General features: G+C 42.2%; 3 protein-coding genes across 3 annotated transcripts; 2 read left to right on the top strand and 1 right to left on the bottom strand.

Moving 5' to 3' along the window:
* Window positions 1-300: 300 nt before the first annotated feature.
* Window positions 301-4,126, bottom strand: ykt6 (YKT6 v-SNARE homolog). The gene is made up of 8 exons (XM_080003523.1): window positions 3,950-4,126; window positions 3,676-3,825; window positions 3,106-3,188; window positions 2,805-2,905; window positions 2,598-2,702; window positions 2,379-2,444; window positions 2,186-2,287; window positions 301-2,073 (listed from the first exon to the last, which is right to left on the bottom strand). The coding sequence occupies exons 2-8, from the start codon at window positions 3,777-3,779 to the stop codon at window positions 2,038-2,040; spliced, it is 597 nt and encodes a 198-aa protein (XP_079859649.1). The 5' UTR covers window positions 3,780-3,825; window positions 3,950-4,126; the 3' UTR covers window positions 301-2,037.
* Window positions 4,127-12,499: 8,373 nt separating this feature from the next.
* Window positions 12,500-17,558, top strand: gck (glucokinase (hexokinase 4); the record flags this gene model as incomplete). Its single annotated transcript, XM_080003520.1, has 10 exons — window positions 12,500-12,580; window positions 13,384-13,546; window positions 13,780-13,934; window positions 14,264-14,383; window positions 15,002-15,097; window positions 15,211-15,310; window positions 15,440-15,623; window positions 16,237-16,392; window positions 17,078-17,311; window positions 17,411-17,558. The coding sequence occupies 10 exons, from the start codon at window positions 12,500-12,502 to the stop codon at window positions 17,556-17,558; spliced, it is 1,437 nt and encodes a 478-aa protein (XP_079859646.1).
* A 1,529-nt stretch (window positions 17,559-19,087) lies between these two features.
* On the top strand, window positions 19,088-21,141 carry myl7 (myosin, light chain 7, regulatory). The gene is made up of 7 exons (XM_080003527.1): window positions 19,088-19,141; window positions 19,655-19,756; window positions 20,097-20,172; window positions 20,390-20,494; window positions 20,679-20,757; window positions 20,862-20,910; window positions 21,015-21,141. Exons 1-7 carry the CDS (start codon window positions 19,139-19,141, stop codon window positions 21,117-21,119), a joined length of 519 nt encoding a protein of 172 aa, XP_079859653.1. The 5' UTR covers window positions 19,088-19,138; the 3' UTR covers window positions 21,120-21,141.
* The last annotated feature ends 206 nt before the right edge of the window (window positions 21,142-21,347 follow it).

The following is a 21,347-nucleotide window of genomic DNA, read 5'->3' as shown; positions in this document are numbered from 1 at the left end:
ATGTGACCACTGTGTTTATCTGAACTAGATGACTTGCTCTGTAAACAGTTTGTGGAAGCGACAGAATGTTCCCAAGTATTAAACGAGATAAACGTACGATTACGTTTATCTGGTTAGCCGTGCCGCGGCTTGTTCGGTTTTATGTTTGCACACCCGACGTTAACGGCTGAAAAATAGATGGATTAGACCGGCCACGTGTTTGAAAAGTTTGCACTTGAACTTGGGCCTTTCATCAAAATGTCGCACGCCGAAAACAGGGCAAGCGTTGCGTGGCAGACCGCGCCGAATAAGAGGGTGGAACGTCGTCAGCTGTTTATTTCTCCCAACAAAATAACAAACACACAGTCTGCAGAGCTATTGCACAGATGGTTATACTGTAAAAGCAGCACGCGCGCACACACACCAAGATCTCTCGCGCACACACACGCATGTACACACTAGTGTTGCTTACAAACAAGTCAGATACACAGCAGAAACAAAGCAGAAGACATCTAAAATACAATACCAAAGGCATCTCTTTGTCAAAGGTTGATCAATAGTTCTTCACTTTGAGCACTAGGAGCAGTGTGTCAATGTAAAAGGGTTTCAGTCCGTTCAGAGGTCTATCTAAACCAAATGGAGCACTTTAGTGGTACTGACAAGGGACATAAACAAGATGGAGTGTATCATACCATGTCTGTCCTCAGAAATGAATCAAAAAACGGGTTTTAATAATTTCGGGCATATCAGAAAATGTTAATATCTACAGCGCTCGTCCAACTGGAATACGTGGTCAGAAAGGCTACATTGACCCAGGGTTAAATTTAAGGACCAAATTTACCTTTATTTTAATAGGAATGAATACCGGGCATGTGTTTCTGAACCATGGCCCGCGATCCGAATGGCCAAATACATTTTAAGACATCTCAGGTGTACAAACAATAATGGAATCTAATGATCAGTCTAAGTTAGTTGATGTGTATTAAGATAGCCCTGCTGCTGCTGCTGCACACGTGACCTCTCGCCCTCTCCTTCGTTGACAGAACCATTAACAGATTCACACGTATGCCACAGGGTAAGGTAATAAGGCTCAATCTACACACATCTATGTTCAATACGCTGCATCCTAACTCCTACCCCATTAAAAGGCTCATCAAAATGTCAACAAACTGTAAGAGCTTCAGTATCATCACCGGCTAATGATGCAACCATTCAAGGTGGGAATGTTTTAAAGTGTTCGCCAGCGGTCAGAAAATACTGCAGGTAGGTGTGTAACAATGCAGTGTTAAGCTTCAGACCTGTACAAATGAAACAGTTTTTTGTCGTCACAGGTCCAGTTACATGCACTGTATATAACTTACTGGCTCAGCTCAAACTACAGGTACTGGAAAGACCTCAAAAGTGAGGCCCAACATACCATTAAGGTAACCTTATGTCTCAACAGATGGAGCAAATAAAGAGGGACACCTAGTGGGCAGATTAAGACGTGCCTTAAAAAAAAAAAAGTTACTCGTTGTAGGATTCAACCTTGGAAGTGGCATATTAGTCGAAAAGATAAGAATGGCAGATTGTCAGGGTTATCTTGAAGCAAAAGCACGGACAAAATTTGTAAATCTCCCTTCAGAATTTCCAGGGAGCTAAGATCAAACTCCATTTAGAATCTTTACAATCTGAATGCGGGAACATTTTTTCAAAGAGATTTTAACAACACACCACCAATATACAAGATCACACTATTAAGTCCTCAGCTGGTATTGAAACACCACAACGATGTTTGCCCTTTGAAAAGGTTAAAACAATTCAACTTTTTAACTTTTTCCCCCAACCAAACCCCATCAGCCACGTCCTCCAGCCCCCATCAGTCAAGAGTCCAGATTGATCAGATCTGGACTGGCCACCGGCTTCCACCCCCAGATGCTTTGTCCCGGCACCCCGGCCCGGTCTGAACAGCACTCACGCCGTCTTATGTGCTAAGAGCTGGTGGATGGTGCATGATGGGAGTTGTAGGAAAAGCGGAAAGGCAGAGAGAGGTATATCCGAGAGGACGAGACGGCGGCATCACATGATCTCACAGCACGAGTTCTGCTTCCGGGCCTGCGGGGCAAAAATTAAGACAGACGCGCACACATTCAGACACAAAGAAAAGGGCGGGAGTGTCCAGCGAGAATCAATTTCACGTTTCAACACCCAAGCCTCTGAAACTCACAGTCTTGTAGAAGGCTTTTGATTGGTTTCCCAGGTGCTCCGATTTTGCCACGAGATCATCCAGTTTCTCCCCCCTCTCCAGAAGGCTTTCCATGGTGTTGTGCTAAAAACAAAAGATGTCCTGTATTATAAACTCCAGGATGAAGTACTATTGTAGGTCACACTTAGGAGGTGGTGGGATTTCTAAACCTTACCAGTATAACCTTTGTCTCGTCCAGTTCCGCCTGTACTTTGCTCATGGCATCTGCTTCCCGAGGGTTCTGGAAACAAACTGAAACGTTCAGCCACCGCAGCCCATTCTAAAACCGTACTGAGCGCTATGGGCCTATAAATTAAAACGGTAAAAATGCCGGTCTATAATTTAATGATGCTGTCGATCACCACCGATCAAAGAGCTCATTCGCCGAGTGTACCTGGTATTTAGCAAGGTGGACATCTAGTGCCTTGTAGTTGATGGTTTCAGGGTTACCAGAAGGCCAATCTATAGCGTCCACTTGCCTGGAGAACTCTTCTAAAACCTACAAAAGCGGGGAGCATTCAATCGTAGAGTTAGAAGAATAAGCCGTGACGGTCAAGAAACATGTTGCTCTCTCTTAAATGTCTGTGCAGACTGTACCCACCTTATCTAGCAACGTGAAACAGACCCTCTGTGGGTATTCATGATCTGCTATTACCACAGCACTTAGGCTGTCGTTTCTCACGTGGACATGACACAGATACTCTGAAGGAGGTAGAAACAGTGCAATATTTAAAAGAAAAAAAAAAAAAAAAAAAAAGAGTCAGGGTTACTAAAGAACTTAAAGCTGATCAGGAAAATATACAAGTGCTTTAAAGATAAAGGTGATCTACAGCAAAGCACATGAGGAAATTGAACAAAGCAAGTATAATATTAAAACAGCACTGTACGTGCTCATATTAAACCTTGTTCTTTGACAGATGCCCGGCTTCCATGTGACGTCCGCTCAACAATCAAGGCACTGGTGAATGTCATGAACTCCTGGACGCTACATACACACACAAACAAGAAATAAGACATCACAACCAAAAAACTGTAAAGCTAAGTATAAAGGTAAGCATTATATATTTGGTACAGGGAAGAGGGAAGTATAAGGCAGAAATAGGGAAACTTATGACCCATGTAATTGAATGCACTGTTGTCATAACAGCTTCCTTTTGGACGGATATCAAGATAAGCGATTGGGAACTGGTTCCTCTAGAACAGGTGCACATAGCAGGTTGGTAAGTGTGAAGTGACGTATTAGGACGTTGACTGTATACATCAGACAAAAGGGTTTATGTTAAAAGTAAGTAGTAACCTCGTGAATTCAAATTTGAGGCTATGTGATTCCTTTTAAGGGCCACTATTTGTAAAACCGAATTCAAGCCATTTTAAGAACCAGCAGGCAGCCTGTAAAATTGAACAACGTCCCAATGTTCTTAATTAAAAAAAATAAAAATAAAAGGTGGTGGTCCGCCACCGGCCACGCCCACCTGGAGCGCTGGAAGAAGCTGAAGGAGGACAAGTCGCAGGCCGACTTGAGAAGGTGGGCTTTCGTAGCTCCTTTGTGGTAGATGCTGAGGCTGTAGAGCTTCATGTTGGAGCCAGTCACGCCAGATGTGAACGCAGAGAGCCCTGGTGATCTGATTAGGAGAAACACATGACAGCGGCTTACGACGCAGATAAAATATGCTAACAGACTACGGCTAACGCTATGTGCTAGTTGTTGTTGTTGTCCGTGGCTCTTTGGCCCGGCGAGGCCCTTACCACCCAAAAGCAGCGACACGGAGCTCGGTCCCGACGACAAAACCACGCAGTCCCGTAATCCGCAGCGAAACAGGATTGCGGTCGCTCGATGTGTTCCGAAAATGCTCGACCACGGCCACTTTGGAACCAAATCAGAAGTTTTTCCGCCCTGCTAACGAACTACAGCCCATCACCACGTCACGACCCTCAGACGGTCCAGCAGAATGTCTGTTCCGTCAGAAACATGCAACATGCAAACAACAGTTCCGGATGTAAGGCGATGGAATTCTGTGTCACAATACACACAGAAGTGAAATGAAGCGCATGCCAATTGAAAAGGTGAATAACTACTATCATCTATGACTACAAAAATCGGTATAAAGATTTTTAAATACAAAAATACAGAATAAACAATCCACAAATCTATTTCGATTTTGAAATGCAAAAAAACAATCCACAAATCTGTATTAAGGTTTTTAAATGCAATAAAACCAAACTGAATAAATACTACGATGCACAAACCTGTATTAAGGTTAAAAAAAAAACTGAAAAAAATAATACAATCCACAAATATGTATAATGGTTTGAAGGATAACCTGAATAAATACTACAACCCACAACATTTGTGGATTGTAGTATTTATTCAGGTTTTTTTTTATATCTGTATGAAGGTTTTCAAATGCAACCGCCCCCAAAAAATGGATAAATACTATAATCCACAAATCTTTATTACGATTTTTAAATTATAAAAAAAAGAATAAATACTACAATGCACAAATCTTTACTAAGATTTTCAAATGCAAAAACCCCCCCTGAATAAATACTTAAATCCACAAATCTGTATTAAGGGTTTTAAATGCAACAAAAAATAATAAATACTACAATCCAAAAATCGATATTAGGATTTTAAATGCAAAAAAACCCTGAATAAATACTACAACCCCAAATCTATTAAGGTTTTTACATGCAAATAAAAAAACAGAATAAATACTATAATCCACAAAAGTGTGAAGATATTGAAATGCAAAAAAAGAGCATGACTCACCAGAAATCTTTATTAAGATTTTTAAATGCAAAAAAATGAATAAATACTACAATCCACAAATCTGTATTAAGGTTTTAAATGCAAAAAAAACCCAGAATAAATTCTACAATCTACAAATCTATGTTAAGATTTTCAAACGCAAAAAAAAACAGAATTACTACAATCCACATATCTGTAGTAAGGTTTTTAAATGCACCCCCCGAAATACTACAATCTACAAATCTGTATCAAGATTATTAAACTAAAAAATACAATAAATACTATAATCCACAAATTTGTGCTAAAAATTTTCAATGCAAAAAAAATAATAATTATGCTACAAGCCACAAATCTATATTAAGATTTTTAAATGCAAAAAAAACCCAGAATAAATGCTACAATCCACAAATCTGTATTAAGATTTTTAAACACAAAAAAACCCAGAACACTACAATCCACAAATTTGTGCTAAGATTTCTAAATGCAAAACAGAATAAATATTATAATACACAAAGTTGTGTTAAGGTTTCGAAATGCAAATAAAATAAAAAATCAGGTATACAGGTATTTCTCAATCCACAAATAATGCGTTGTATGTGGTGTGTTAAAATAAATGTAGAACCATTCATATGTGATTTAATCTATTTTCATATGTTTTATTGCTTAAATGGTTGATTCCCATTTGGACCGCTTTGTGCTTTTGTATTCCTGTTTTGTGACGCACAAATGACCTGGAGGGGAGGAGCAGGGCCTGGAGCGGATACACGGACTGGATCTTGGAGTGGAGTGGACTCCATGTCAAGTTTGTGCCTGGTTACACTGGTCATGGAGATGATGCTTTTATGTTTTCTTTTTCATCTTGTTTTTGTGACCTCAACACGTTTCCTAGTGTCGCCGTTAGCAATTTATAATTTAAGTTGATAACGTTTTCCGCAATGGTGAGAGTCCACTCAGTCATCCACTCCAACACAGACATGATATGTGTGTGAGGTGACCATTGACCAATAGCCTGCATTAGGGATACGCCACTAAAGAGAGTAAGTTGTTGTCAAGATACATTTTTAGAAATTTTAGTGAGCACGCCTCCTTACATGATCTTTTTCAGTGACATTTCAAATACATTAGAAATTCCGGACGTTGCTCAAGCACTGGATCATTTTATAAATACCTTCAACACAGTGGTTAACAGACATGCCCCGTTTAAAAAGCAAATAACTAAAGTTCAAGTTCAAGTTCAAGAGATTATTTGTCACATACATACACATACGGTCATACATATATGCAGTTAAAGATTGGTCTTGTCCTTGGTTCACCTCTTAACTATCATCCTTGTTCAAATGAAAGAATGAGGCTTGTATCCGGGCCATAAAATCTGGAGACCCTTCCCTTCCCAAATCCAGCCAAATTCTGGAAGGTAGTGAATTCAACTAAGAATAAAAATGCAATTTCCCTGTCCACACATGTAAACTCCAGTGTGTAATATCTGATCGCAGAGAAATGATGTACAGTTTTGAACAAACATTATGCTGCAGCTGGTCACCTATTTGAAAATGGGAGCATCTGTTAAATCTAGGAGTAAACCAGAAATGGATGTCTCTGTACGTACTGTAAGTCCTGTCCCTCAGTTTGCCCTCCAGCTTCTCCCGCATCCCTCATTCATCAGGTAAAATTCCCATGGTGTGGAAAGTTGCTCACGTTACTCCATTGCGTACGGGAGTAGATAATTGCGTTCTTAATAACTATCGTCCCATCTCTATATTGTCCCGTCTGTCTAACAGACTTGAATCGGTAGTAATCAACCAACTCAAGACTTTTCTGCCCAGGTATTCTGTGTTGAGCCCTCGCCAGTCTGGTTTTCAGGGCTAACCACAGTACCGTCTCTGCAACATCTTTCATTTTAAATGATATTGTGACAGCGGTGGATAAAAAGAAGCATTGTGCCGCTCTGTTCATCGACCTATCAAAAGCCTTTGATACGGTTGATCATTCCCTGCTCGTACACAAACCGCTACGTAAGTATTGGCTGCGACCCTAAAGCTTATCAATGGTTCCAAAACCAGTTATTGGTTAGACAGTGGTGTGCGAAAATGGGTAATGTTAAATCTGCATTTTTATCAATAACAAAAGGTGTCCCTCAAGGTTCGATCCTAGGACCGTTTCTTTTCACAATTTATATCAATGATATTGTCGGATCTTCGAATACCTGTAGTGTCCATCTGTACGCAGATGACACTATCTTATGTTGTTGGGCTGACTCCATACAATTGGCTGTTGACATCTGCAACATTCTTTTAATGCTCTTCAAGAGGCAACTTATCGATCTCAAACTTGTGTTGAATGACAACATTTTTTTTTATATATACTGCCATTCACAAGAGTTAAGGAAATGGACCATAGCAAACTTCCTATTAGCACTTTACTCAGTACAGCTATTGAAAGAGTCCCACACTTTAAATATTTAGACATCTGGATTGATAATAAACTCGCTTTCAAAGTTCATATTTATGAACTGGTCGAAAAGCTGCGGCCGAAACTTGGCTTTCTTTATCGAAAATAGAACCTGCTTTCCCATGTTTAGTATGCTCTGTCTTTGAGTATGGTGATGTAATATATAGACACGCTGCTGTCGTAAACCTTAAGCCCTTAGACTTAAGATACGCTATACATCACTCTGCTCTCAGATTTATTACCGGCGATGCCTACAGTAGCCATCATTGTACTCTCTATGAAAAAGTTGGCTGGCGCTCTTGATTTGCGAGACGAGATCAACGTTGGTGTATGTTTATTTACAAAGCACTCCTGAAAGAATTACCAGTTTACATTACTTCACTATTGCACCTCAGTGTAGGAGCTTATCAAACCCGCTCTCAGGACTGGTTTACGTCAGATGTTCCGCGGGTCAACTCCCATAAGGAAACACTGCTTTTCAATGTTGTGCTCCAGACTCGTGGAATAACCTACGATGCTCTTTAAAGACTTCATACAATTGGGACAATTGGCACAATTGTTTTAACCAATGTTGGTGTTTGTGTTCTTGTTGTCTTCTTGACTTATTTAAGTTGTTTTTTATTTTGTTATTTGTTTTATTAAATTTTTATTTTTTCTGTGTAATGTGATCTCGGCATCATTGAAATTGAGAGTTCATCCCTCAGTGTATCCCCGAGAATTAAATAAAGATGAAATGAAAAAGTGTCACAAAACAAAAATACAGTATAATGCAAACGAATACAAATAGGATAATGTGTGTGCGTGTGTGTGTGTGTCGGCATTTATAAGCGATACAATTTGATGCGAGCCGCATCAAATAAATAATTAAAATACAGGATATATGAACACATATAATCCAATCTCCTCCAATGTAAATGTTGCTTCGTTTATTTGTAAAATGGTTTACACAACAAAAGTAGCACATTATTTATTTGTAGATGAAGAAATATTATCATCATTATATAATATTATGTTTGCATTTAAAATTCTTAATACAGATTTTGTACTGAAGTATTTATTTGTGGATGGAGAAAGATATTAATGTTCCAGTTTTTTTGCATTTAAAAATCTTCATTCGTCTTTTCCCATTTCCATTTATATTTATTTTATTATGTATTTGTAAATTGTGACTATAAAAAATGAACAAATGTTCATTATTATCGGGGTGGGGGTTGATAATGACTTTTATTATTATTATTATGATTGTGATTATTATCATATTATTAATAGTATTATTTAAAAAAAACATGGCATGCCTGCAAATGGTAGGATCGTTGATAGAAAGATCTGGCACCGTCATTTGATGTTTTCCCAAGTAAATTTGCTTCATTTAACAATTTCCTCTTGGCCAATTAGTTCACTGCTAAGTGTTTTCCACAACACAAGTGTGTCAGTAAATCCGTTTCCAGGGCAACACGTTGAAAAGGTTTCGACGTGGAAACAGAGTCATCCCGGTGCACCTGTTGGTGGGCTGCCTGTGGCAGGACAAGCATCTTTTACTTTTTTTTCCGGGAATTGTGGTTTGGTTGCTATGGAAGTAAAGAAATGTACTTTAGACAGGAGGTTGCTCTGCCTTGTTCATGTTTTCCTCAAATTTAGCGCTTACCACCAAGGCTGCAACAAAAACTCACGTTGGGATCCATCCACTGGATATTTCTAACCTTTAAAACTAATATTTTTGAAGGGATGACATAGGCAATCTATTGCACGTGGGAGATCAACTTTGTTCTTTAGAGTCTTTAACGGATCCGCTTGTGAAAATGAAGATAAGTCCTTAGGTTGTTTCCACAGTTTTGGTATTCTTCAATTCAGCAGAAAGAGGCCTGCACCACAGCAAACAGCTGTTCAGTCAGACATGCCATGGTCGACTGGAAATGCATGATATGGACCCTCATGACACGATAAAAAAGGTAAAACCTATTTTAACCATGTTATGTTCATCATGATCCTGTTTACACAACCTATTTTCATTATATTCTTTGAGAAACTGTCATTCATTCATCTTACACTCGTTCTTTGTTCGTTGTGGCAGACATTCTTTCTTCTCAGTGTATTGACATCACTGCAAACAAAATAGAACTGAAAAACGTCCTGCATACAGTTGGAAAAGAGATTTTTGTGATTAACCCAGGACTACATTTTAACTTTTTATTTTATTTTTTTTTTATTTTTATTTTTTTTCTCTATATTGAGACACCACCTGGAACTATTATGTCTAAAATCACCAATCGATTGATGATTAGGCCTACATGATATAGTGTTGAGATGATCACAGAGAGTAAAAAAACAAAAAACAACAACCCGACAAACATCTTGATAAAACTCATTCATACAAAGCAATGTCATCTATTGCAAAGCAGATTCTCATCTCAATGGCAAAGCTTGTAAGATATTGTTCCCATCACTTTTCACAAGAAGGCCCGATTCTCTTTTTCTTTGCAGTAGTTGCACTTGACTTCCAGTTCATTTTCCCGTTCATCTTAAATCACAGCACACACACAAAAACATATTAAAGTTATAGTTGCCACGAAGCGGACACAGATTACTGCATATTCAGTATGCAGTAATCTGCATATATACTGCACATGTGCTTATTCAGTTGTTTTAAATAAAATGTACATTTACACTTCCCACTTTTCTCAGTCTCTCAAATTGTAATCGCAGGTGCAGCATTTTGTTTTTCAATGATTCCCAGTTAATTTTTAAGAATAATAAGTTTAAGAACCTTTGTACTTAAACAAATTAAAAGGGGAGTCAATTAAAGAAAAAGGAATCCAAATTACTTTCACATTGTAACACATGTATCTGCTACAAAGAACCTAACAGGCGTAGAGAAGAGTACTGGTCCGAGTGTTAAGCCAAGGGATAGACAATGACATCCTTATAATACACAATGAGTCTATAACATGACCCGACTGACCCAATAGCTTCATTTCCCAGTCTCAATATTTATGAAGATTGTAAAAATGAAGTGGTGCTGGCTGTGATGAAGATGACTAAATCCTCAGACAGACATTTCACTTCACACAGTGTTGCAAAACATGACTCACCCTTGCAGTTTGCTCCGAGACAGCGAGCTGGGTGGAGGTCTCTCTGCAAACACTGTTGGTTAAATTAGCCAGTTAAGTGACTATGGGCCAGCACTTGGAATACATTCACTACGTACTCACAAACACACCTCAGAGCAAACAGTGTTTGGAATTATGTATATAAAGTCATATTCAAGTACCATTGAAGTACGAGATATTACATTACATTTAGTGTCAAAAGTGGGCACATTCCATCCTAAATACGTTGATCTGGGTTACTTAAAGTGTTGTTTGTGGTGCATTGTTAATTAGCCCAACGTTCTTGTCAGCACGCTCAAACACAAAAATAAACCCTTTTCTTACAATTGAATAAATTATGTATGAAAAATAATTTGAAGGTGTAAATACAGTGGAGTAAAAAGTATTTATCATGTAAAGTGGATGAATCCGTTAAAATGTAAGCTCTCAAGTATAAAGTACTTAGTTATGTTCCATCCCTGGAAATACTACATTTCTATGTATAAAGTTCTGGATTAATATTAATTCATGTTTTGGTGACCAATGCTGCTCATAAAACAATATCCTTAACTGATCTGAGTGTTTTTTTTATTGTCGATTTTTTATTATTTATTCCCAGATGTGGCAATTCTGCCGGCCACACGCCACCCGAGTGGTGTTTTCAAGGCCCTCCGACACAGACACACAAGCAAAGATGTTTCAAACACACCAGTTTATTGTAGAGAGTGGACAGATGTAACAAGCCAGGAGCAGATGGACACTTGTCATGACAAAGGATCTCGTGGGTGTGTGTGTGTGTGTGTGTGTGTGTGTGTGTGTGTGTGTGTGTGTGTGTGTGTGTGTGTGTGTGTGTGTGTGTGTGTGTGTGTGTGTGCTTGTTGATTGCTCTGACGAGCAAGAAGCGTACAGCCGCCCCTGATCCGGGGCCCAATTACATAGACCAAAAACAGGCGTGGCTGCTTAAAGCACACCACCCCCACACCACACCAGATAAATCTAATTTTCCATTGTTCCTCCATAAATAAACATAAATCCATGACATCTCAAACACATCTTTATTATCTTTAATACTGAGTGATGAATTCCTATGAAGGTCAGTGCAACCCTTTGGGTTTGTCTTGTATAGTGAGGGCACTGGGCGACGGGGTCACACGGGTATTTCGGGGGTTTTGCTATTTGACAAAACTAAGGGTCACGCAACAGTAAACCATCGTGACAGATAAAGGTACCAGACCCTAGCTGCTCTTAGATCTGTTGCTAACTTTAAATATTGAGGTTTCTGCCCCTCAAATAAGCCGATCTAGCAACACAAACTATATCGTTTCACTTCTCTCTTAAGAGATGAAGGTTAACAGGAGAAAAAAACGCTTCCCGTGTTGGTATGATTGAAGGTTCCATTACCTTTTTATTCTTGTTCAGGTTCCCAAACCTGAACAAATCAGAGTCTGAAATTAACAAAACACTTCTTCTTAGGTGGAGGAAATCGGAAAACAAAAGAACAATGCAGCCTGCTCTCTAGAGCTTAGGGGACAATGCTTATCATTCATTATGATAAAATGTTGGTGGATGAGCAAAATCCAGAGCAGGTCAATGCCATATTTACATGGTCTCTTGAAGTACTACTGTATACATTACATGTGTAATGCATCAACATGTGCCCAATTAAATAGGCAAAGTATAGACTAATGGCATTAAACTGAATCTAATGGCTTTACAATAGATTCAGTTTAACGCCTTTAGTCTAAACTTTGAGAATTGAGAATTGTTGATCGGAGCTGGTCGTTGAAAGGCTTACACGTCCAATGTGGATCCTTCTTGATCAGGGAGGGGTGGGGTTTTTTTTCTGCTGTGTGCGTAGCGGCGGAGGGGCCATCTTACTCTGTGTCCAGCCCACTTCACCTGAGTTTAAAAACAGCTGCGGCTGGACGCCCCTCACAGCCCACTGGCTCCAGAGAGACACTCAGCGCACGCCTACTGTAGATACACAACCAGAAGCTTGTTTAGCGCGAGAAGATGCCGTGTGTCAGCTCTCACCTCAACCAGATGCTGACGATGCCTTGTAGTTACAGCACTGTGCTCGATAGAATTCTCATGGTAAGAAATCAGTTTATTCTTCAGCTAGAAATATGATCTAAGGTGCATGGAGAACTTTGGGATGTTACGTCTATATAAATACATTATTAGCCCCGGTGTTTGAATGACCCCCGTCTTCACACACAGACAGATCCATGTTGTTTGAGAGGGAGTTCTGGGTGAGATTCTTTCAGGATCAAAATCTGTTTATTGGGCCGAGTACATTTTCATGTACAAGGGATGTTTCTTGGTTATAGCTTGTGCATTGTGGTACACACGGAAGAGCAGCACAAAAAACGATGCTTAACAGTCGAAACGGGAAAAATAGAATATACATAGAATATACAAAATGTGCTCTATGCACCACATTAAGATATGAGATGCCTACACTGCTCTGTCCTGTAATATATAAAACACAGATGTATGATTAAGCTCTGTTACAAGCTGTTCGTCTTTTGCTTCATTGCCTTGTTTGTTTTTAGTTAGGAAAATATCTTGTTATTTTATCATCCGCATACTTTACATATTGGTTTTAATTTTTTTTATTTCAAAGCAACTTCTTCAAGTTTTCAGAGATGCTGCCCTGTCTGAAGTATTGGGGAATCACGTGTTGAAATATTATAAGCATTCAAATTGAACCAATGTTAAAATGCATTTTTCAAAATGCACAGAAGAATATGTCAGGATCACCTGCACCAGCCATAGTTAGATAATTCCCGCTCTGACCCCGTGGTGTCCACCGTGCTGACCCCTCCAACACACACACACACACACACACACACACACACACACACACATACAAACACACACACACACGCACGCAGGTGGAGCAAATCCTGTCCGAGTTCCGCCTGAATAAGGAGGACCTGAAAAAGGTGATGCAGAGGATGCAGCGCGAGATGGACAGAGGACTGCGTCTGGCGACCCACGAGGAGGCTAGCATCAAGATGCTTCCCACCTACGTCTGCTCCACCCCTGAGGGATCAGGTAGACGGCCACGCTTTACTATTCCTTGAATTATGTCATCTCCAGGAGAGCATACACAACGTGTGTGTGTGTGTGTGTGTGTGTGTGTGTGTGTCTGTGTGTGTGTGTGTGTGTTGCTAGGAAGCCGTGGAGTCTGTACGTGCCGCTAAGTGTGTGGGTAATGCATTCTGCTGCTCACCGCCCGGGCGCTGAAAGCCCATTTAACGCCCGGGGGATGTATGTGCTCTCGTCAGAGGTGGGAGACTTCCTGGCCCTGGACCTCGGGGGAACAAACTTCCGCGTGATGCTGGTGAAGGTGGGAGAGGCCGAGGAGCGAGGCTGGAAGGTGGAGACCAAGAACCAGATGTACTCCATCCCAGAAGACGCGATGACGGGGACGGCTGAAATGGTTAGTGTGTGCGGTGCTGAAAATGTGCACGAGCACTTTTATTTACTTCGACTCTTTACAAACCCTTAACCCATTGAATTACTTACATTAAATTTACTTTAATTACTAACAATTATTGACAAACTCAATGCTGAGACCGAGTTCATTACATTTGGAGTCATCATTGATGATTTTATTCTCAGAAGCACATATTTATAAAGCCATAACTAATGAATTGTTTGTTTTTTTAGGGTTTTTTTTTAATCTAATTTTTCATTTGCCAATTATTAAAGACACAACCACAGACTGAAGTATTTTGTGCGTCTCTCCCCCCTCCCCCGCTGCCTCAGCTCTTCGATTACATTGCAGAGTGCATCTCAGACTTTCTGGACAAACATCACATCAAACACAAGAAGCTTCCTCTGGGCTTTACCTTCTCCTTCCCTGTGAGACACGAGGATATCGACAAGGTAGGCTGTCTTCTTATTTTTTTAAAAAATGTATAAAAAAATAAAAAATAAAATGTGATCTCCTGTCTGTAGTCTGAAGATCCATCCCTTTTTTTTAATGGGGATGGGTCTACAGACTACAAGATATAGCAGATCTATGACAGTATATTTGCTATAACATGTATACACACAAGACGAATATGATTTAATGTAGCAACATTAGATACAGACACAGTCGTCGGTGATGCCGTGGCTACGGACGTCCATAACTACCGGGGATACGGGATGAGCCTTCAAGAACCCTCGTGGGATGGCGCGCGGACAACGCACTCGACTCCAAGATCAATTGTTACCGCGAAACGAAACGAGGCCGAGACGTTTAAGGCTGACCCGCTCACGGGACGCTTTCCCTTGACACGCCGCTTCAATTCGAGAGGAGCGAAACATTCAAATCAAAAATTTAAACACACTTTTTTTTTCTTTTTTTTTTTCCCCTTCCCTCTATTTCTTATGCGATAACTTAACCCTGTTTGTCTGGGACCCACTTTGGGACCCAGCCATTTCGTGAGAAACACGTGCGGTCATGGCGACTTCCTTAGCCTCCCGACTTCACCTGACCTGACTTGACTCTCCCCAAAGGGTATCCTCCTCAACTGGACCAAAGGCTTCAAGGCGTCCGGGGCGGAAGGGAACAATGTCGTGGGTCTGCTGAGAGACGCCATCAAGAGAAGAGGGGTAGGTTTGGGCGTCCGTCGCCAATGACGGCAAAAGTTCGGCGCCGCGCGAAAAATCTGGGCAGACGACCCGACGCGTGACGTGACCCGTCTCGTTCTCCCCGTGACGCTCAGGACTTTGAGATGGACGTGGTTGCCATGGTGAATGACACAGTGGCCACCATGATATCCTGCTACTATGAGGATCGCAGCTGCGAAGTCGGGATGATTGTTGGTGAGAAAGCATCCCAATGCACGCACGCACGCACGCACGCACGCACGCACGCACGCACGCACGCACGCACGCACGCACGCACGCACACGTATTGATGTCAGTCACTGGTTTTCCTCATCGCATCCACAGGCACTGGTTGCAACGCCTGCTACATGGAGGAGATGCGGACGGTGGAGCTGGTGGAGGGCGAGGAGGGACGGATGTGCGTCAACACCGAGTGGGGGGAATTCGGGGCCAACGGGGAACTGGAGGAGTTCCGACTGGAATACGACCGGGTGGTGGATGAGACGTCCCTCAACCCCGGGCAGCAACTGTGAGTCCGAAGGGCAAAAGATCTCGGCCGCCGGCAGTCGTTCCCGGGTCCCCAGCGTCGGCGCCGAGCTCCCGTCGCTATCCTGTGTCTTGTTTTTTATTTATTTTTTAATAATCACCACTGTATGAAAATCCTCACCCCTGAGCGCTCTGTGCGGTTACCAGGCAACCGCCTCTCCTCCTGTGTATGTTTGTGACTGGTCAGAGTCCTCATACGTCAGTGGTCAGTCAGCGGGTGGGGGTTGTCAGATTAATGATTCCTTTCTGCGGAGCTGGCCAAAGTGCCAACAGGCCTAATGGCTGTTTACCTTTCACCCTGACAGCCCCTTCGCAGAGTCTCACTCGACCTCCTTAGCTCGGGATCCAAAAAGCGACATGTAGCTTGTTTTCCGGGACCCGCCCGCCCCTCTCTGCCCAGCCAAAAGAGAGCCAGCTGTTTGCTCATGTGTTTTGTGACGCACGTCTCCGCGCATCTCTTTCGTCACTCTTTTCCGTTTCTCACTGACTACCACCAACCCCAACCCCCACCCCTTCCTTTTCCCTCGCTTCCTCTTGAGTATAACTGTCATCCTTTAAGCGACTCGTCATGCAGTTACCCTCTCTTTTCCGTTCAGATACGAGAAGCTGATCAGCGGGAAGTACATGGGAGAGCTGGTCAGGCTGGTTCTGGTCAAACTGGTCAACAAAGACCTGCTGTTCAGCGGTGAAGCTTCGGACCTACTGAGGACCCGCGGCAGCTTCGAGACCCGCCACGTCTCCCAGGTGGAGAGGTGAGGCGTCAGGAAAGCACCTGCGCGGCCTGGTCGCCCCCTGGCGAAATGCCCTGACTGCAATGCCAATTATTATTAGATTTATTTTTAATTTTTTTAATTTTAACTATTTAATTAAACAAGGCAGTCACTGTCAGATTAAAGATCTATTTTCCAAGGGAGACCCGGCTCAGGGACGACACCTCTTGGGTCACACAGGCTTCCGAGATGGCTTTCAACTTGCCCAAGGAGATTGTTAAAACAAGATTGCAGTGCTTTCTGAAGGTCATTCCATGACCAGGGCGCTGAATATGAGAAGGATTTCCTCCCAAACTCAGAACAAAACCTCAGAACCCAATGAAGTGGTCGTCTGCCGGAACGAAGCGAACAATGGCTGCTGGTCAGTGACAGATTACCCAACATGGCCTTTGAAATAAAGGTCAACCAGTGTTGCTGTCGACATTGGCTTAATGATGACCAGGACACCAAGTTATAAAGTGCACAGCGAGGGGTACAGGAACAAAAACTAGCTATGGTACACCGGATATGTTCGAATATTCAAATACTAAGTAAAAAATACAAGCTGCAGAAATCATACTCACATTGACGTCATGCAGAAGGTTACACAGCTTAGCCCATCAAGTGGTAATTCTACATTTCAATTTCAACCCTTTTTTAAATTTTTGCCCTTTGCTTCATTCACCAGTGACTCTGGGGACAGGAAGCAGATCTACAACATCCTGTCCACGCTGGGCGTGCTGCCGTCGGAGCTGGACTGCGACGTGGTGCGCCTGGTGTGCGAGAGCGTCTCCACGCGCTCGGCCCACATGTGCAGCGCGGGGCTCGCCGGCGTGATCAACCTGATGAGGGAGCGCCGCAGCCAGGAGGCGCTGAAGATCACGGTGGGCGTGGACGGCTCCGTGTACAAGCTGCACCCGTGGTGAGCGGCGGGAGCGGGGAAACGAGGGGAAGACGGCCGGAGGATGAGGGAACCTCCTGGCCGATTTTGTGCTCTAATCTTGTCACTCTCCGCTCCCAGCTTTCAAGACAGGTTCCACCAGATCGTCCGTGAGCTGACGCCTCACTGCGACATCACCTTCATCCAGTCGGAGGAGGGCAGCGGCCGGGGTGCGGCGCTCATCTCGGCGGTGGCGTGCAAGATGGCGGCTTGCATGCTGACCCCGTGAGGCTGGCGTCTCGCCGCAGAGAAAGACAATTGGACAGTTGGACGAAGTGTTCTCTCGGACGGTTGACTCTACCCAGAGACAGGGGGGCAAAGGCTCAGCCGGGAATTGCAGAAACATTTCTTTGGTTGAGGGATGTTTTTTGGGTTTGCAAGCAGAGGACGCTGCCGCATGAAGATGTACAGACAAGAAACCAGGAACCACTTGTATTATAGAGACCCATTTGAAGTTAAGACAAAAGCCAAATCTATAGAAACAAAGGTATATTTGTACCCATATATATATATATATATATATATATATATATATGGGGGGTCACACACATACACACGTTGGTAGCGCAGCGTGATGGTCTGATGTCTGATGGTTTTTGGACGTGGATGGGCTCAGTTCAAAATAATTGCTTTATCATGATCATCATGTAACATATTGATGGATAGATTCATTTTGTATATACGACTGTACCATAAACTCAGAGGCATGGTTGAAACCAAATCAAAATCATCTGTCAGCTGTATTGTGAGCTCTTTACTATCTGTGGGCAATGAAATGTTTCTTCTGGTGTATTTATCAGTTCCAGTTCCACCGTTATGTATTAGCCAAGAGGTCTTCAATTCTTTCATATTTGCTTGATATTAAGTTGTGCTTTGTATGAGAATAGCTCTGACTGTAAATATATATATATATATATATATATATATATATATATATATATATATATATATATATATATATCGTAATAAATATAAATACAAATACAAATTGTTTTATGATAATTTTCTGAATATTTTAAGACACTGCTCCCTAAATTAATTTCTTTCGAACCATAATTATATATATTTTTTTTGTTATTGGCATTTCAAACCTGGACATGACATGATATTTGAATGAAGGACGGAATTATCCCCTGGCACTGGGTTTTGAGATTCAGAGCTGCCAAAACAAGAGAAACGATAAATGAACCAACGTCCTTGATCATCAGTGCTGAACTACTTTCACCAGAAATCAGGAGGACCTGAAAGAGGAACCAGGAATTAGTTCTGGTGACGTTTGGTGTCTTTCGCCGTAGCCGTTCACCAAAAAAAGGTTTAAAATCTGAGTATAATAATAAAATAAAAGAGAATAAAAAGTGAAGCAGATACATCTTTTGATTAAATTGAAAAATTATCAAATATATAGTAATACTCTTTATAGAAACCATACCAATTATACTTCCTGAAACCTTTGCTTACGAAACACGGAGTTCCTCCATTCCAACAAGTGAGGTTGGTGAATCTCGCCGTGGCTGCTTTGTGTCACGCGTCACTTTGGACCGCTCCCGCTATCTCTGTTCTGCAGCTCCGTGGAATCCAGCAGCGGAATCCAGCAGCGGAATCCGCGGCGCTCCGGCCCTTATCGGGTCCCTCCAGACCCCACGGCGGGAGAGGGAGCGTGGGGACGGCCTTGTAAGGGACTCTGCCTCCCGCCGCCGGCTATTATAGGAAGGCGGCAGATAACGCGGCTCGTACATAAACCCCTTCCCGGCATCAGCGTCTGGTCTGGGGAGTCAAACTGATTCATTACACATTTTATCTCACACGGACATGGTGAGTTACCCAATTCATGTGGTCATCTTGCGTTCAAATATATTGTCTCAGCGGGGATGCTTCAAGAACAACCTTTCAGCAGCGAACGTCCTCGAATTTACTCCTTACCCGATAAATTGAGGAAAAGCTTGTTTTTTTGGCAAGGGCGTATTGCACTATGCAATAAGAATTTCTAATTTCTCTTGATGATTTTACAGTTTTTATATAGTTATGATCTCTTGATATCTTGACCTCGTGTCATTGTTGATTGAAGGCAATGTAACATTTTGTAATTTACACTTTTAAATTTGTGCACAGGTCTCTCATAATGCCAATGAGACTCCTCGACGAAATCAAACAAAACTAATGAACGCATTCATCAAAGTCTATTGGATGGTTAATGGCAATTGGCAAGTTACGTTTATTTGAAAAGGTCGAAGGGTCAAAGTCACCCATCCCGAACCTCAAAACCTGTCTATCCGGGTGGCTGTTCTTTGAGTATATTTAATCGTTGTTTTCATCCTCTCCCTAAAGGCGAGTAAGAAGTCTGCGAACAAGAGACAGAGGGGCGCCCAGAAGTCCTGCTCCAATGTGTTCTCCATGTTTGAGCAGTCGCAGATTCAGGAGTTTAAGGAGGTGCCTGGATCTTCTACTCTACTCTTGGGACTGTTTTACAATATTTATCAATAAGTCAATCAGATTTTCTACTTTTTTTATTTTTTTATTTTTGCAATGCGAGGAAATTTCCGCTTTTAGTTGAACAGTTATTAAACACTCCATGTGTGCCTGGCGTGAGCAGCAAGAAGGTCCTGGGTTCGAACCCCGGCCGTCCCAGCTGCTTTCTGCCTGGAGTTTGCACGCTCTCCACGCGTTTGTGTGGGTTTCCTCCCACCGTCAAAAGACATGTTTGTTAGGGGGGTTAATCCTCCGTTTCACTGTATCCTACCTGTACAATAAAGAGATGTTTATCTCGCAGGCCTTCGGCTGCATTGACCAAGACAGAGACGGCGTCATCAAGAAGCAAGACCTGAGGGAGACATACGCTCAGCTGGGTAAACCCTGCCTTTCCATTCATCGACAGAAGTGTTATCATTGAATTTACCTAAGAGTTCTGATCTGTATTATTTGATGATTTCTGGTAACATCAACGGTTAACACCGAAAAGCTTTTCATGGCATGGTTTTATTTCACATTTGTATTTCATTTCACTGTGTGTGTGTGTGTGTGTGTGTGTGTGTGTGTGTGTGTGTGCGCGCGGGCGTGTTGCAGGAAAGCTCAACGTGAGCGACGTGGAACTAGACGAGATGTTGAACGAGGGCAAGGGTCCCATCAACTTCACCGTGTTCCTCTCGTTGTTCGGGGAGAAACTGAACGGTGGGACCTCACAGAACATATTTACCATGGATACTCTGAATATTGAGGAGAACATAGAGTTCCTGGGGTGGTGGTGGCGTCTCCTGGATTTCTCCTTTTCTCCTTGGCGTTAACTGTGTAAAGGCGTGAAAGCAGCACCTTCAGTGACCCAACGGTGAAGCTTCTGCGTCCTCTGTCCTTCCAGGCACCGACCCAGAGGACACCATCCTTGCCGCCTTCAAGCTCTTTGACCCCAACGCCACAGGCTTCGTCAATAAGGACGAGTAAGAAGAAAAATACAGACTCCAAACGGACCTTCACACTGATCGGCTTTGATTTAAATGAAAAAATAAATCCCTTATGTGCGCGTTATTTTTTTGATTTCCAGGTTTAGACGGCTACTGATGAATCAAGCTGATAAATTCACAGCGGAAGAGGTTTGTTTGTTCAGATCATCACATTATTCTGCGGCAACGCTCTGCGTCAGACCGACAGATACAGATACAGATATATCGATTTTCTCTGTTTTTTTCCCATCCAGGTGGACCAGGCCTTTGCGGTTGCTCCCATTGACGTGGCCGGCAACGTCGACTACAAGTCGCTTTGCTACATCATCACGCACGGAGACGAGAAGGAAGAGTCCTAGAGATCCAAGGATTTACACCCCCTGATTCATATTAATGACATTTCTGAACTGGATTATTTTACGTCATTTGTTTTAACTTCCCTGAACTTGCCTCAGTTGTGATTCATCAGATTAAAGGTTAAGTCTCTTTGAATGAAGATGTTTCTTTGAGCCAAATAGTGTACAGAGTTCATATGTGGTCACGTGACGTTCCAATGTGGCTTTGTGCTTTTTTTGTTGCTGCTGTTG

The sequence above is a fragment of the Zeus faber genome, assembly GCF_960531495.2.
Source record: "Zeus faber genome assembly, chromosome: 7".
NCBI classification, from domain to species: Eukaryota; Metazoa; Chordata; class Actinopteri; order Zeiformes; family Zeidae; genus Zeus; species Zeus faber.
This window is presented reverse-complemented; position numbering and strand designations above follow the sequence as displayed.